We start from the raw sequence: 18125 nt of genomic DNA, 5'->3' as shown, positions 1-18125 counted from the left end.
CTCAGGAGGCCAAGATGGAAGGATCACTTGAGCCCAGGAGGTCAAGTTTGCAGCGAGCTGTGATTGTGCCATTGCGCTCCAGCCTGGGTGACAGAGTGAGACCCTGTCTCAAAAAGAACCCCAGGCCGGGCGCGGTGGCTCAAGCCTGTAATCCCAGCACTTTGGGAGGCCGAGGCGGGCGGATCACGAGGTCAGGAGATCGAGACCATCCTGGCTAACACAGTGAAACCTCGTCTCTACTAAAAATTACAAAAAATTAGCCGGGCGAGATGGCTGGCGCCTGTAGTCCCAGCTACTCAGGAGGCTGAGGCAGGAGAATGGCGTGAACCCGGGAGGCGGAGCTTGCAGTGAGCTGAGATCCGGCCACTACACTCCAGCCTGGGCGACAGAGTGAGACTCCGTCTCAAAAAAAGAAAAAGAAAGAAAGAAAGAAAAAAAAACCCAAAAGCCAGGAGTGGTGGCTCATACTTGCAATCCCAGCACTTTGGGAGCCTGTGGCGGACAGATCACTTGAGGCCAGGAGTTACAGACCAGCCTGGCCAACATGGCGAAACCCTGTCTCTACTGAAAATACAAAAAGAATAGCTGGGCATGGTGGTGCAGGCCTGTAATCCCAGCTACTCTGGAGGCTGAGGCACAAGAATCCCTTGAACCCGGGAGGCAGAAATCCCAGTGAGTCAAGATCACGCCACTGCCCTCTAGCCTTGAGACAGAACAAGACTCTGTCTCAAAACAAAACAAAACAAAACACAAAAAGGAAAACCAGATATAGTTTAGCTGAGATCTCACATTGCATTTAGTTGTCATGTCTCCTTTAGGCTCCTTCAACCTGAAACGGTTCTATGTATTTCCTTGATTTTAATGAACTTGACTTTTGAAGATTACTGACCAATTATTGTGAAGAATAGCCCTTAATTTCTATTCAGAAGCTACATCTATCCAGACTGAATCCTGGATTAGAAAAAAAAAAAATCGCCATAAAAGAACATTATGGGAACAATGTTGCCTGATGTTTCCTCATGATTAGATTCACATTATGCATTTTTATGAAGAGTATCACTGAAGTGAAGCTGTGTTCATATTGCATTTGTATCAAATGTTATACAATTTTAATTTGTCCCAGCACTGGTTATGTGAACTGTGATTAACCGTGATAACTTGAATGAAGTGGGGTCTCCCAGGTTTCTCCAATGTAGTTTTTCCTTTTGTAGTCATCAGGAAGCATTTTGCAGGGAGGACTTTGAGACTATGTAAATGCTCTGTTCCTCATCAAACTTTCATACACTAGTTTTAGCAATTGATGTTTCTTGGCCTGATTAATTTTTGCTATGGTGATTGCCAAGTGGTGATTTTCTAATATCATTATTCTGACTATATTCATCTGTTGGTACTCTACTATAAAGACAAGTTTCTCCATTTCTTTTTTTTCTTTTGAGACAGGGTCTCACTGTCCCCCAGGCTGGAGTGCAGTGGCACAATCTCAGCTCCCTGCAACCTTCACTTCCCAGGCTTAAGCGATTCTCCAGCTTCAGCCTCCTGTGTAGCTGGGACTACAGGCACGTGTCGCCAATGCCTGGATAATTTTTGTATTTTTTGTAGAGACAGGGTTTTGCCATGTTGCCCATGCTGGTCTTGAACTCCTGAGCTCGAAGCGATCCACCTTGGCCTCCCAAAGTGTTGAGATTATAGGCGTGAGCCACCGCACCTGGCTATGTCTCTGTTTATTCTTTTATTTTAATCAGCATGGACTCACAAATTCCTGTTTTGTTCAATGGATTACATCTGATATTTTATTTATTTATTTTTAAATTATACTTTAAGTTCTGGGATACATGTACAGAACGTGCAGGTTACATAGGTATACATGTGCCATGGTGATTTGCTGCACCCATCAACCTGTCATCTACTTTAGCTATTTCTCCTAATGCTATCCTTCCTCTAGCCACCCACTCCCTGACAGGCCTTGGTGTGTGATGTTCCCCTCCCTGTGTCCACATGTTCTTATTACTCAACTCCCCCTTATGAGAACATGTGGTGTTTGGTTTTCTGTTCTTGTGTTAGTTTGCTGAGAATGATGGTTTCCAGCTTCATCCATGTCCCTGCAAAGGACATGAACTCATCCTTTTTTATGGGTGCACATCTGATATTTTCTTTTTTTTTTTTTTTTTTTTTGAGACAGGGTGTCGCTCTGTTGCTCACTGGAGTGCAGTGGTGTGATCTTGGCTCACTGCAGCCTCAACTTCTTGGGCTCAAGCAATCCTTCTGCCTCAGCCTCCTGAGTAGCTGGGACTACATCACACGCCACTACACCCAGCTAGTTTTTAATTTTGTTGTAGAGATGGGGGTTTCACTATGTTGCCCAGGCTGGTCTTGAGCTCTTGGTCTCAAGCTCAACCACTTGGCCCTCTTAAAGTACTGGGATTACAGGTGTGAGCCACCACGCCTGGACATGATTTTTTTTGGATGTTCAAATTGTCTCAAGATTAGCCTGCAGGAAGCCCTTCAAGATGTCTTCTGTATCCATTTGACATGTCCTCATTGTTCTTTGAGCACTTCCTCTTTTTGGCACAGCAAGATCTTCCAGAGTACCATTGCTGCCCCAATCCTGAAGTCAGGTGTTTCTCCGAGCCCTGGTTCCTTTCAGTGAAGAATGGTATTTAGAAACCAAGATCTGGGAGCTGGGTATAGTCATGTTATTACAGCGTTGCTTCTTCCAGGTCCTCATGCATACATACATCCACATCCATAGGTACATCTCTCCATTTTTTTTTTTTCAGTATTGCTACCATACTGAATATATCTTGATATTTTGGGAACCACGAATTCATGCCAGTAATTCCAATCCCAAACCTGTAATTCAGGATTTATTCTAGTTTCCTCCCTTTTACATATTTACAACCCCATCTCCAATGGAGAGGCACCTCCCATTGTCCTCAATATATTTCCTTATTTGATCAACCCCTCTGCATATAACTGATCTCCTGTCGCTGCTGACATCAACCCCACTCCCCTCTTTACACAACACACAAGCACTATCCTCACCCTGCTTTGCTGATACACCCCACCAGGTCACTGTTGCCTCCCACCATGAACACCTATGACTGGTCTGAAACCTAATGGATTTTAGACTAAATTACGAATGAATGAAGATGAAGGGCACCTGGGGCCTGGTCTTCCTGTTAGTGTGGGTGTGTATGTTTGAGACAGCATCTTGCCATGTTGCTTAGGCACCTCCTGAACTCCCAGGCTCAAATTATCCTACTGCCTCAGCCTCCCAAGTAGCTGGGATTACAGGCGTGAGCCACACCTGGCCCTAGTGGATTATTTTGTAAAAATCCTCTCCTTCCCCTCAAACCTTTTTATTTCCTTCTAATGGCCAAGAAGTTGTGTTTGTTTTTATAATTGTTTATTTCCTTTAAATATTAAAAAAAAAATGAAAGTAACCTGTTACCTTAATCTATTTGGGTCTAAGGTTTGAATAGCAAAGAATATTGTATTATCCCAACCTATTTAGTTTCTAAACTCTGGATGCTGTGAGTTTGTGTGAAAATGTACATTAATTTATATAGTTCCTGAGCTCACAGTGCAAGTGAGGATAGCAAGGGCTACCCACATTTAGAATTACCTTTCAGTGTCAAAAACACCCATAATTTCTCCCAAATAGAAACAAAACCTTTAGTGTGCTTTTACTATCTTCCCCTGAATCACTTTCAATATTTAAAAAAATTTTATTCTAGTTTACATTTTTCAAAAAACATTTGTGACCAGGTGCAGTGGCTTGCACTGGTAATCCCAGCACTTTGTGAGGCTGAGGCACTGAGGATTGCTTGCAGTTGGTTCAAGACCAGGATGGGTAACACAGTGATACCTCATCTCTAAAATAACAAAACAAAACAAACAAGTCAGTAAGCATTTAAATTTGTGTGTTTCATACACCATTGTTTACTTCCGTGCCTTTTTTCCCCCTTGTGTCTTCCTATTTATTTTTCTTTGAAGATATCCTTAACATTTTCCAAAAAGCATGGGTAGTAGACTTTCTGGGAATGCCATCACATGACTGGATTCAACTTCCTCCCTCTTTCCCCTACGAATATTGCTTTGCTGCCTCTTACATATAGGAGCTAAGAATTTTTTTTTTTTTTTTTTTAAGACAGGGTCTCACTCTGTTGCCCAGGGTGGAGTGCAGGGGCACAAACACAGCTTACTGCAAACTCTGCCTCCCAGGCTCAAGCAATCCTCCTACCTCAGGTTCCAGAGTAGCTGGGACTACAGGTGCATGCCACCACACGTGGCTTTTTTTTTTTTTTTGGTAGAGACAAGGTGTCACTATGTTGCCCAAGCTGGTCTCGAACTCCTGGGCTTACGTGAACCTCCCACCTCAGTCTCCCAAAGTGCTGGAATTACAGGTGTGAGCCACCGCGCCTGGCCTACTATGTGAGAATTTTGATGTCAATCTGTTCCTTGTCAACTTTTTCTTTCTTTACTTGCAAAATCACAAAATGTGGCATTTAGTGGGTTGTTTCCTTCCTTCTAGCGTTTTTATTCTAGGACTTCTATTAAACAGTTATCGTGGCCAGTCATAGTGGTTCATACCTGTAATCTCAACACTTTGGGAGGCCAAGTTGGGTATATCAATTGAGCCCAGGAGTTTGAGACCAGCTTGGGCAACTTAATGAAACCCCATCACTACAGAAAAACAGGAAAATATCAGCTGGCTGTGGTGGTGGGCGAGGCTGAAGTGGGAGGATCGCTTGAGCCTGGGACATGGAGGTTGCAGTGAGCCAAGATCACACCACTGCACTCCAGCCTGGGTGAGAGTGAGACCGTCTCAAAATAAAACAAAAACCCCCAAAACACAAAAAGCTATGGTATCTCATTTATTAATCCAGAAAACGTGCATTTATTTTATGCCACTCATCATGCTACGTGTGTAATACTGAGTAAAATACAAGTATTCACTCTTATATAGTTTACAAACCATTGACAACTTACTGACAACTTGGATTATTCTCTGTACTTCCAACTCTTCCCACGTTTTCTATCATTATTATTATTATTATAACTTTTTTGTTGAGATGAGGTCTCAATATGTTGCCCAGGCTGATCTGGAACTCCTGGTCTCAAGCAATCCTCCAGCCTCAGTCTCCCTAAATGCTGGGGTTAAAGGCATGAGCCAACACGACTGGCCTCATTAGTCTTCTTACATATGCATTTGTATGTAGTTGAACACTTGTATGATTACTTTAGCTTTACATTTGGTGCTTGTGGCCACTTTTTATTAATACCTTGTACCATCCTGCCCCAACTTTTAGCCTTTTTCCCCTAGTCTCATTCTTAAAGAGTAACTTAAAAGTGCCTGTTTCCAAACGTTGAGATGGGTTAGACTTATGCAGTCTGATGCACATTACACACATTTACAAAGATCTTAAGTGTATGGTCATACTTTAATTAGAGTACTAATGGAAGCTACAACATAAATTCCTTCATAGGGAAAAAAATTACTCTCAGAATGTTTTCTGTTTCCCATCATGTCCTCCTGTCCTCATTGGAATTCCCGAATTAAAAAGGTAGCAAAGAGGGACCCAATACTTGAGATCTCCACGTGCCAATATTTAACTCATTCCGCTTTCACACCACCACCATTAAGTACTGTCAGAAAGGGTTGCTCAGTAAGCCAGTCACTCATGGAATAAGTGGCAGGATAAGAATGACAGTCCAAGTCTATTTAGATCCATTTTGCACTGCAGTGTATTATAATGCAGTAGCTACAGAATTGAAAGACCCTTAATGTCAGTACTTCACTCTTTTTTAATTGTTAAACAGTATTCCATTGGATGGATATATACATATCCAATGTATACATGAAAAAATAACTATTCAGACCTCAGGCCATTTTAAAATTACGTTTTTTTTTTTTTTTGAGATGGAGTCTGCAATTCTCCTGCCTCAGCCTCCCAAGTAGCTGGGATTACAGGCATGAGCCATCACACCCAGCTAATTTTGTATTTTTAGTAGAGATGGGGTTTCACCATGTTGTTCAGACTGGTCCCAAATTTCTGATGTCAAGTGATCCACCCGCCTCTGCCTCCCGAAGTGCTGCGATTACAGGCACAAGCCACTGCATCTGACCTCTTATTTCAATTGTATTGATTGCTATGTCTATCATAGTATCACACACTGTCTTGATTATTGTAGTTCTTTATGGGAAGGAGTATTTTAATAGCCTTTTAGATAGCTGCGGATATTCTTGAGGATGAGGACACGAAAATTGGATTAGTAGTTTCCTAAAGGTTAACTATAAGGTAGACTCTGAAACCGCATAAACAAACCTTTTCTACTATGTTAGATCTTTTCACTCATGCATTATTTTGTAATACTATGCATTGGTCATTCTGAAAATCCTGGTTTAGTTATGCAGATCTTCGAAACACTGACACATCTCATTATATACTAATCATTTTTGGCCTGGCGCGGTGGCTCATGCTTGTAATCCCAGCACTTTGGGAGGCCGAGGCGGGAGGATCACCTGAGGTCAGGAGTTCATGACCAGCCTGGTCAACATGGTGGAACCCCGTCTCTACTAAAAGCACAAAAATTAGCTGGGCATGGCGGCTCATGCCTGCAATCCCAGCTACTTGGGAGGCTGAGGCAGGAGAATCACTTGAACCTGGGAGGCGGGGTTTGCAGTGAGTGGAGATCACGCTACTGTACTCCAGCCTTGGCATCAAGAGTAAAGATCCGTCTCAAAAAAATTTTTTTTTTTTTTTAATATCAACACTACTGATTTCATTAGTAAAGTATTAGGAAGCTATAGTGCTACTGGTGTTAAAGGCAAGTTTTCCAAAATTCTAATTTTCACTTGATTCATGGTAAGGTTCTGGCAGTTTTACCCATCACTGCTTTTACTCCATCAATAAAACTCTCAACACAGTGAAAAAGGCGAATAATATCTTAGTATTATAAGAAGTTTTGACCTTATCTTACGTACCCCTTGAAATTGTCCTGGGGAGACTTTCAGGGGTCTGTGACCCACCATGAGCACCACTGACCTAATTAATAACGGATCCAGGCAATGACCATCAAAAAGACAAGCAGGCATGTGTTTCCTAACAGAATTATATACCCCCACCAATGAAGCATTCTTACCAAAAATTCAATACTGAATCTATCAGGCCTTTAGACCTAACTAACAACTAGTTTATGACACATCCAGGAAACAATCAGCAAAATCTCAAATGTTGTCAACTTTTCAGGACAAATACGTTGGTTCTTCAAAACATAAGCTGGGGGCAAAGATGAGACAGAAAACCTACACACTAAGAGACTTTACAAACAAGCGATTGTTGGCCGGGTGCAATGGCTCGTGCCTAAAATCCCAGCACTTCGGGAGGCGAAGGCGGAGGCAGGTGATCACTTGAGGTCAGGAGTCGGAGACCAGCCTGGCCAACATGGTGAAACCTCGTCTCTACTAAAAAATACAAAAATTAGCCTGGTATGGCAGCATGTGCCTGTAGTCCCAGGTACTTGGGAGGCTAAGTCAGGAGAAGCACTTGAACCCGGGAAGCGAAGGTTATCACTCCACTGTACTTCAGCTTGGGCAATAGAGCAAGACTGTCTCCAATAAAAAAACAAAACGAGCCAGCAACTGCAATGTATGGACCTTCTGTGTCCTAATACAAATTACTTAAAACAAATTTTTTTTTTTTTTTTTTTTTTTTTGAGACGGAGTCTCGCTCTGTCACCCGGGCTGGAGTGCAGTGGCCGCATCTCAGCTCACTGCAAGCTCTGCCTGGCGGGTTTACGCCATTCTCCTGCCTCAGCCTCCCGTGTAGCTGGGACTACAGGCGCCCGCCACCTTGCCCGGCTAGTTTTTTGTATTATTTTTAGTAGAGACGGGGTTTCACCATGTTAGCCAGGATGGTCTCGATCTCCTGACCTCGTGATCCGCCCGTCTCGGCCTCCCAAAGTGCTGGGATTACAGGCTTGAGCCACCGCGCCCAGCCAAAACAAATTTTTTTTAGAACAGTGATTATATGTTTGACAATAGTTTTGGTTAAACTTTCAGGTGTAATAATGTTAAATTTCTTCATATTTAAGAAACGTATACTGATACTTAAAATGAAAGAAAAACTCTGCAATGCGGGATTACACAGAAATTCCAAGGGAAATACAAGGAGAGAGCCTAATGTTGGTTTGGACAGCACATGAAGAAAGTGCTCTGTTCATTGGTGTTATTTACTGTTAGCCTGAAGTGTGTGCTTTTTCTGAAGAACAACCACATCCCCTCCCATCTTCATGCTCACCAATGTGGAATCATGGGCCCCAGGAACGGAACTCTGCTTTAAGGAGTTTCCAAAGAAGTTAGAAAAAGAAAATCATATTCTAGAGAGGACCAGAGCCTCAGCCTGGAATTTTCTTGAGAAAAAGCTCACAGATTATTTGGAACCTTTAAATACAGATGCCTTGCTGACACCCAGCTAGGAAGTAGTAAGATCAGATATGCTAAATAAGGAGAAATTTAAAAACCCCTGTTGTGTAGACACACCATTTTCTGTAAATAATTACTTGATCTTTCAAGTGATAAATAGCCATTTATTGAGTATTCTTGCTTTGACTATCTACTTAAGCATATAAGACTACAACATTATGACCTATCTTTTCAAGAGGAAGTCTGGTATTATGGAAGAACACTTTGTCATTCAGACTTTTTTTTTTTTTTTTTTTTTTTTTTGAGACGGAGTCTTGCTCTGTCGCCTGGGCTGGAGTGCAGTGGCCGGATCTCAGCTCACTGCAAGCTCCGCCTCTCGGGTTTATGCCATTCTCCTGCCTCAGCCTCCGGAGTAGCTGGGACTACAGGCGCCCGCCACCTCGCCCGGCTAGTTTTTTGTATTTTTAGTAGAGACGGGGTTTCACCGTGTTAGCCAGGATGGTCTCGATCTCCTGACCTCGTGATCCGCCCGTCTCAGCCTCCCGAAGTGCTGGGATTACAGGCTTGAGCCACCGCGCCCGGCTCAGACTTTTCTTCTTACAGTGTGCCCATCACAAACCAGGCAGCAAGCAAGGTATTGGGTGCTCCTCATCCGGTGAAGTCTCGAGGGTCCCCTCCCTCTGTGAAGCATATAATCTAGTGGGGTAGGCTGCTAGCTACTAACTATGAAAGCAACATAGTCTGACTTGAGAGTGGGGAAACTGGAACAAGGGAGTAATTTTTATATTTTTCTTCATATTTAAAAACATTTTCTAAACAATCCAATATAATCTTTTCTATAATTTCCTATACAATCAACATGTATTACTTGTAAAATAATGGCATACATATATCGACACACTGAAGAAGGTATACTATTAGAAAACTTTTGCAGAAAATAATTCCACATTTTTTTTTTTTTTTGAGATGGAGTTTTGCTCTGTCACCCAGGCTGGAGTGCAGTGGCAGCAATCTCTGCTCACTTGGCTCACTGCAATCTCCACCTCCTGGGTTCAAGCAATTCTCCTGCCTCAGCCTCTTGAGTAGCTGGGACTACAGGCACGTGCCACCACCCACGGATAATTTTTTATTTTCAGTAGGGATGGGGTTTCACCATGTTGGCCAGGCTGGTCTCGAACTCCCGACCTCAGATGATTCCTTGGCCTCCCAAAGTGCTGGGATTACAGGCGTGAGCCACTGCACCTGGCTGAGAATTCCACATTTTAAGACTATGGTAAAAGAGTTTTATTCTCTTCAGTAAGATGAGATTGAGAATAAAAAAGAGATTAAGCAAACGACACTTTTACATCACAGGGTAATAATAATAAACTTCAATAATCTAAAAAAAAATACTTATTGGGGATGAAAAATGTGGTTTACAAGTAAACTGTTACTTTCTAGACTTAACCCAAGAAGTTAATGGAGTAGGTGTGTTTCAGTAAAGTAACAGGAAATGGTACAGAAACCACCAATGGTTATCATGATTGAGAGTCAATATAGCACATAATTTACAGCACAGATGAGGCTGGGTGCAGCAAGTTCATGCCTGCAATTCCAGCACTTTGGGAGGCTCAGGCGAGAGGATCACTTGAGCCCAGCAATTTGAGACCAGCCTGGGCAACACAGCAAGACCCCATCTCTACAAAATACATATTTAAAATCAGCTGGGTGTTGACCAGGTATGGTGGCTCAAGCCTATAATCCCAGCATTTGGGTAGCAGACCAGCCTGGCCAACAAGATAAAACCTTGTCTCTACTGAAAATACAAAAATTAGCCAGGCATTATTGTGGGTACCTGTAATCTCAGCTACTTGGGAGGCTGAGGCCTGACAATTGCTTGAACCAGGGAGGCGGAGGTTGCAGTGAGCCAAGATTATGCCACTGTCTGGCCTGGGCAACAAAGTGAGACTCCAACTCATAGAATGAACAAAATAAATAAATAAATAAATAAATAAATAAATAAAAAATAAAATTAGCTAGGTGTGGTGGCGCATGCCGGTGGTCCCACCTAATCAAGAGGCAGTGGCAGGAGGATCGCTTGAGCCCAGGAGTTTATGGCTGCAGTGAGCTATGATCACGCTGTTACACTCCGGCCTGGGCAACAGAGCAAGAGCTTGTCTCTATTTTTTCTTTCTGAGACAGGATCTCACTCTGTCGCCCAGGTTGGAAAGCAGTGGCATGATTTCAGCTCACTGCTGCCTCAATCTCCTAGGCTCAAGTGATCCTCCTACCTCAGTCTCCCAAGTAGCTGGAACTACATATAGGTGCATACCACCACATCCAGCTTTTTTTTTTTTTTTTATGGAGTCTCACACTGTTGCCCAGGCTGGAGTGCAATGGCACCATCTCGGCTCACTGCAATCTCCACCTCCCAGGTTCAAGTGATTCTCCTGCCCCAGCCTCCCAAGTAGCTGGGATTACAGGCACTTGATGCCATGCCCAGCTAATTTTTTGTATTTTTAGTAGAGACGGGGTTTCAGTACGTTGGTCAGGCTGGTCTCAAACTCCTGACCTTGTGATCCGCCCACCTTGGCCTCCCAAAGTGCCGGGATTACAGGTGTGAGCCACCGCGCTGGGCTGATTTTCGTATTTTTAAAGTAGAGAGAGGATTTTGCCATGTTGCCCAGGCTGGTCTCAAACTCCTGAGCCCAAGTGATCTACCTGCCTTGGCCTCCCGAAGTGCTGGGATTACAGGCGTGAGCCACCATGCCCCACCGAGACAAACAAAACAAAAACAGTATAGATGAAAGGCAGACAGTGTGGGTTCAAATCCTATCATTGCTACTTATTAAATAAACGTAAGAATCTTAGGAACATTACTTTACCTCTCTAGCACCTTGATTTAAAAATCTGCAAAACAGGATAATAACACCTATTTCTTTATAACATTGTTATAAGGATTAAATAGGTTAATATATGTGAAATACTTAGAGTAATGTCTGGCACGTAGTAGGCACTAAATAAGTGTTAGCAGCTGGGTGCAGTAGTAAGAAAAAGTGTAGCTACTATTATAATCCTGTGAAAATAAAATCAATAGACAGCCCATATTGCCCTTTTTTGGCCTAACAAAAACCAGATTTCTAAGAAGACAGTAAGAAATGAGTATTAATTTAAACATTGTACAAGATAGGAGATCAAAAGCATAGGTATATAAATGGTTCATTTAAAAAACTGATACTCAAATTGACACCCTTGAAAACGTCAGATTTTTCAGAATGATTAAACTCACTAAACATCTGTAAACAATAATAAATTTATTTCATTTCTTTTAAAGATTTAATGATATACAAAATGTATATAATATCTTTAGTAATACACTTTTTTCTCCCCACCCCCAATCAATATTAAACACTATTTAAACAGCTTATCATCTCTTGCCTTGTCTGTATCTATGAGATACACTACTGAGTACAAATAAGCTTTATACTGCTCCCTTCCAAATAAAAATTAAAATTAGTACCAAGGAAACAAAAAGAAAAAAAAAGGAAAAAAAATTAAAGCATAAAACTTGGATGAAAAGCTTTTCTTGTTATTGTTGAATATTCAACAATATCTGGGGTTGTTAAATTACATTTTATTGGCATAAGGTTGCACTGCAATCTGCCAGTATCACATAATGATAATCCAACTGAATTAATTTCTTAAGTACCACAAAGAGCATTCATGTTCAAATATTCCAACACAATTTTAAATATATGCAAGAGTTCATGTTTACATTCTGATTTGATATAACAATCAATAAAATCTTTGGAGAAGTAAGTTCTGTGTTGTCACTATTGATATAGATAGAGAAAAAGTACTTTAACTTTCCTCACAAGTTAACTTCCCTTGATGAGTGAGTTAGATTTCTCCTTTTATAATTTAGGTTATATATCAGTTTACCATGGCTTTCTTCTACTTAACAGTGACTTGATAAAACAATGTTTAAAAAACCCAATTAACACTTTCACACAATTTGGGTTCTATTTAACAAAACACTGGCTCTATCTTTAAATATGGAGCCTAACCCTGATTCATAAATACCGTCCCTCTTGAAAATGGTCTTTAGTTCAGGCTTCTTATACTTCCGTGAACCTAGAATTAGAACAAGTCATTTCCCTTCCCATGCCCAACAAGCATCTAGCTGGGAACTAGTGACATCATCACTGAATGCACTAAATACACTGAGGAAAATTTTGACTGCCATTTAACCAAAAGGCTGAGTGACTTCTTCATTTCCCTACTTGAATGGCAACAAACCAGCTGCCAATAAAATCTGCATGGACACCTACCTTTGGTTAATGGTACTGTACCACGTAAGAGAGAGCATCACCCTCATCAGAACAAAGTCAAATGAGATCCTCTGCTATATAAAGAGCCCTTTAAAAAGTTATAAATACTAATTATCAATTACCTTTAAAATTTCTCAGCTGCCAGCTCTATCCTATAGGGAGTTTCTGACTGATTAGTTTAATCAGGTCAAAAGAATATTGACCTTTTAACTGTGCTGAAGTCGGCAAATTCAACTTGCATACACCTTTCTATATTACCAAACAGTTTCCTCCTGAGGGAAAAGTGACACAGTAACATTTCTGTGAGGTGCAGGCAAAACCAATGATTCAGTAATATTAATATTATAACATCAGACGAACAGAATTAGTTGATTCTGATTCTTTGGTGGAATTTCCAGGCTGAAGATTCAAATCTGAAGGCTCATCCTGAGGAAATATAATTTTATCAGGTGTATAATCATTCCTCTTCAGATCTACATTGAACACCCACAACAATTAAAAAAAAAAGAGAGAGAGAAAAGAAAAAAGTTAGTATTTCTTAGAAATGGAGAATTAGGAACATTTTCTTTTCTTTTCTTTTTGAGATGGAGTTTTGCTCTTGTTGCCCAAGTTGGAGTGCAATGGCGTGATCTCAGCTCACCGCAATCCCCGCCTCCCGGGTTGAAGCAATTCTCCTACCTCAGCCTCCCGAATAGCTGGGATTACAGGCATGCACCACCATGCCTGGCTAATTTTTTGTATTTTTAGTAGAGACAGGGTTTCGCCATGTTGGTCAGGCTGGTCTCGAACTCCCGTCCTCAGGTGATCCACCTGCCTCGGCCTTCCAAAGTGCTGGGATTATAGGTGTGAGCCACCGTGCCCGGCTGAATTAGGAAATTTTCTAATCAATTTTTCTCCAAACATGTCAGACTTTTTTCCATCAGGTTGTTATAAATTCAGTAGTCACCAAATTTATACACATAAAAATGAAGTCATTCATTCATTCAACAAATAATTACATATTGACCATAAGTCAGAAACTCATGTAGGCGTGAGAATGTAGTAGTGAACAAATCAGACAAGGTCCCGGACTTCAGTGAGTTTATATTCTAGTGGGTGACAAAAAAATAAGCAAACAGAAAAATAACAGAATTATAAGCAGCAAAAAGTGCCTTGAAGGCAGGGTGCAGTGGCTCATGCCTATAATCCCAGCACTTTCAAAGGCCAAGGTGGGAGAATCATTTGAGGTTAGGAGTTCAAGAGCAGCCTGGCCAACATGATGAAGTCTCTCATCTCTACAAAAAATATACAAATTAGCCAGGTGTGGTGGTGTGTCCTGTTGTCCCACCTACTCAGAAGGCTGAGGTGGGAGGATTGTTTTGCCCCAGGAGGCAGAGATTGCAGTGACCCAAGATCATGCCACTGCACTTCAGCCTGGGCGGAAGAGTGAGATCCTGTCTCAAAACAAAAATAAAATAAGTGCTTTGAAGAAAACAGTGTAGTGAATTATAATGAGGGACAGATGGAAGATGGTATAGGGTGATTCTTTCAAACAGGTCTGGGCAGGAAAGCCAGAGGAAGAGATTTCAGTAAATACCTGAATATTGAGAAGTGAACTATCAAAGCTCTAGGAGGAGTGTTCTAGTGAGAGGGAGGGTTAACTGCAAAGACTGTCAGAAGGAAATGGACTTAGTGTGCTTTGAGAATGGTAAGAAGACAGGGTGGCTTCTGCAAGGTGAATGAGAGGAAAACTAGTAGAAATTGAGCTCAAACAGCAGTTAATGTCCAAGATTGTCAGCTACAGCTTGTGGGCCAAATCTGGCCTGCTGCCTGTTTTTGTAAGTAGTTTTACTGGAATGCAGTCACACTCATTTGTTTACAGTCTATGGTTATTTCCGCACCACGATGGTAGAATTGGGTAGCTGGGACAGACCACATGGCCTACATAGCCTAAAATATTTGCTACCTTGCCCTTTACAAAAGTTTACTGATCTTTATTTAAAAGATACAAGCTATGATGAGAAGTACAGATACAATACAAATCCACTGGAAGGTTTTAAGCAGTCTCAAGAGAGAAACATCATCAGATTTGTTTCAAGAACTATTCTGATGACTATGTAAAATCTTGTGAGATAATGGGTGGCAGCAATCCAGGAAACAAGGTGCTAGCCATGAAGACAGAGAAGAGCAGATGAATTCTAGGGAGACTTCAGAATTAGAACAGACAGAATTTGATGAATTGGCTATGAAGGGCAAGGGAAAAGAAGAATTGGATAGTTTTAGGTTTTGGGCTTGAGCAATTGGGTAACCATTAATGAGATGGGGAAACAGAGTTCTATGTAGGGTGGGAGATGTAAATCAAGAATTTTGGATTGGACACATTACTAAAGATGCTTTATAGCAAGCCTGCCCGATCCTCGGCCCACAGGCCACATGCAGCCCAACACAAATTCATAAACTTTCTTACAACATGATGGCATTTTTTGCATTTTCTTAAAAGCTCATCAGCTATGGTAGTGATAGTGTATTTTATGTGTGGCCCGAGACAATTCTTATTTTTTCTTAGATAAGGTCTTATTGCTGCCCAGCCAGAAGTGCAGTGGCACGATCTCAGCTCACTGAAACCTCCACCTCCTGGGTTCAAGTGATTCTTGTACCTCAGCCTCACTAAGTAGCTGGGATTACAGGCCTGTGACACCACACATGGCCAGCAGAGACTGCTTTTTGCCATATTGGCAAAGCTGGTTTTGAACTCCTGGCCTCAAGTGATCTGCCCAGTTTGGCCTCCCAAAGTGCTGAGATTATAGACATGAGCCATGGTGCCTGCCCAACAATTTTTCTTCCAATTTGGCCCAGGGAAGCCAAACGGTTGGACCCCTCTGCTTCAGCCTGGGTGGCAGAGTGAGACCCTGTCTCAAAAAATAACATAAAATAAAAATAAAAATAAAATAAAATAAAATAAAACAAAATAAAATAAAATGAAATAGTATCCAAGTAGAAATATAGGTAGCTGAACAGAAACAGGAGCTTGGGAAATAAATCTCCAGATAAATTTGCTATGATCAGTATATAACCATATTCATAGGTATGGGACAGGAAGAAATCACTTAAGAAGTTACGGACATATATGAAAATAGTTGCAGAACTGGAAACAATGCAGTAACATCAACATTATAAACTAACCAAATCATGCATAAACATATATATATATATGTATGTTTCTTTTTATTTCCTCAAAAAAAAAAAAAAAAGGATACATGTGCAGAACATGCAGGTTTGTTACATAGGTATATGTGTGCCATGGTGTAAACCCTTATATTTTTATCTCCATATAAAATACAACTGATACTCAGAATATAAACTAATTTTTTATTTTTTTAAAAATAAAAATATTTGACCTCACTGAATCATAAACTGTTAATTTTAATCTAAGAAACAGCCTATATTAAATAATCCAAACACATATTTGCAAATACATGAATTATTTTTGATAAATTTTAAATTCAAGACTATGTCGTACAAGCTAATCTGCAATTACTGTACAAAGAACAGTGGAAACACAATTATAGCTCATCTTAAGTATGTTGTTAACTAGTAAGTGTATCAATGAGCAAGACATCTCAACTTTAATTATATAATCCAGAAAATGAAGGATCTGGGCCAGATTGCTTTTTTTTTTTGAGATGGAGTCTCTCTTGTCTCGCAGTGGTGTGATCTCTCTGTTCACTGCAACCTCTGCCTCTAGGATTCCAGCAATTTGCCTGCCTCAGCCTCCCAAGTAGCTGGGATTACAGGCATCTACCACCACGCCCGGCTAATTTTCGTATTTTTAGTAGAGACTGGGTTTCACCATGTTGGCCAGGCTGGTCTCGAATTCCTGACCTCAAATGACCTGCCTTCCTCGGCCTCCCAAAGTGCTGGGATTACAGGGATGAGCCACCGTGCTGGCTTAAAAAATGGAAACTGTTTAGATTTAAAACAAAATCAAGAACTTAATTATATGCTGTCTACAAGAAACCCACCTTAAACATAATTATATATAGATATGTGTGTGTATGTTTTGAAAAAAAGATTGGCAAAAGGTATATGATGAAAACATTAATCAAAAGATAGCTGGAGTGGTTAGAAAAAGCATACCTCAAAATAAGGAAAATTACCATGATATTATTAATACACAATGATAAAATAATCAATTCACCAAGAAGACATTAACAATAGTATATGTGTATGCATCTAAGAACAACGCCTCAAAACACATGAAGGAAAAACTGATAGAACTGAAAAGCAAGACAGACAAATCCAATTATACTTGGAGACCTCCTTTCTAGTTAATCAATAGAACTAACACGCAGAAACCAGCAAGGATATCAGAAATCTGAACACTAGCAACAAACTTTCCTTAATTAATATTTACAGAATACTCCATCCAACAATAGCAGAATATATATTACTTTCCAAAGCACATGGAATGATCAGAGACCATAAACTTTTTTTTTTTTTTTTTTGGAGACAGAGTCTTGCTCTGTCGCCCAGGCTGGAGTGCAGTGGTGCGATCTTGGCTCATTGCAACCTCTGTCTCCCAGGTCCCAGTGATTCTCCTGCCTTCACCTACTGAGTAGCTGGGATCACAGGCACCCACCACCACATCCAGCTAATTTTTGTATTTTTTAGTAGAGACCGGGTTTCACTATGTTGGCCAGGTTGGTCTCGACCTCCTGACTTCAGGTGATCCACCCACCTCGGCCTCCCAAAGTGCTGGGATTACAGGTGTGAGCCACCAAACCCAGCTCCATAAACCTGTAAGGTTAAAAAAAATTTAACTGAAATAGTACAAAGTATGTTTCTCTTATAATAGAATTAAGTAAGAAATCAATAAAAGACATTTGGAAAACTTAAAAGTAAGAACTAAACAAGACACTTCTAAACAATCCATACATTGAAAAGGAAATAACTGAAATTATAACTATTTTAAAGTAAATAAAAATGAAAATAAAATATACCCAAATTTGAGGGATGGAGCTAAAACAATGCTTAGAGGGAAAATTATAGCACTAAATCTCTTGTTAGAAATAAAGATCTGAGGCCAGGTGTGGTGGCTTACACCTATAATCCCAGCACTTTCGGAGGCTGAGGCAGGCAGATCACGAGGTCAAGAGATCAAGACCATCCTGGCCAACATGGTGAAACCCTGACTCTACTAAAAATACAAAATTAGCTGGGTGTGGTGGCATGCACCTATAGTGCCAGCTACTCAAGAGGCTGAGGCAGGAGAATCGTTTGAACCTGGGAGGTGGATGGTGCAGTGAGCAGAGATCACGCCACTGCACTCCAGCCTGGCGACACAGTGAGACTCCATCTCAAAAATAAATAAATAAATAAATAAATAAATAAATAAATAAATAAATAAA

At 40.9% G+C, this 18125-nt stretch overlaps 1 protein-coding gene across 2 annotated transcripts in view; it reads right to left on the bottom strand.

Annotated features, from left to right (window-relative positions):
- Positions 1-11701: 11701 nt before the first annotated feature.
- TRPM7 (transient receptor potential cation channel subfamily M member 7) overlaps positions 11702-18125 on the bottom strand; it is a 128143-nt gene continuing 121719 nt past the window's right edge. Inside the window, exon 39 of one of the 2 annotated variants that reach the window (XM_023227224.3) lies at positions 11702-13211. In XM_023227224.3, the coding sequence (XP_023082992.1) occupies positions 13081-13211 (131 nt within the window). In that variant the 3' untranslated portion in view covers positions 11702-13080. The remainder of the gene's footprint in view (positions 13212-18125) is intronic. The other variant, XM_023227225.1, reaches the window with a different exon arrangement.

This window comes from Piliocolobus tephrosceles, chromosome 6 (genome assembly GCF_002776525.5).
Source record: "Piliocolobus tephrosceles isolate RC106 chromosome 6, ASM277652v3, whole genome shotgun sequence".
NCBI classification, from domain to species: Eukaryota; Metazoa; Chordata; class Mammalia; order Primates; family Cercopithecidae; genus Piliocolobus; species Piliocolobus tephrosceles.
Note: the sequence above shows the minus strand (reverse complement) of the source record. Positions and strands in the feature narration are given on the sequence as shown.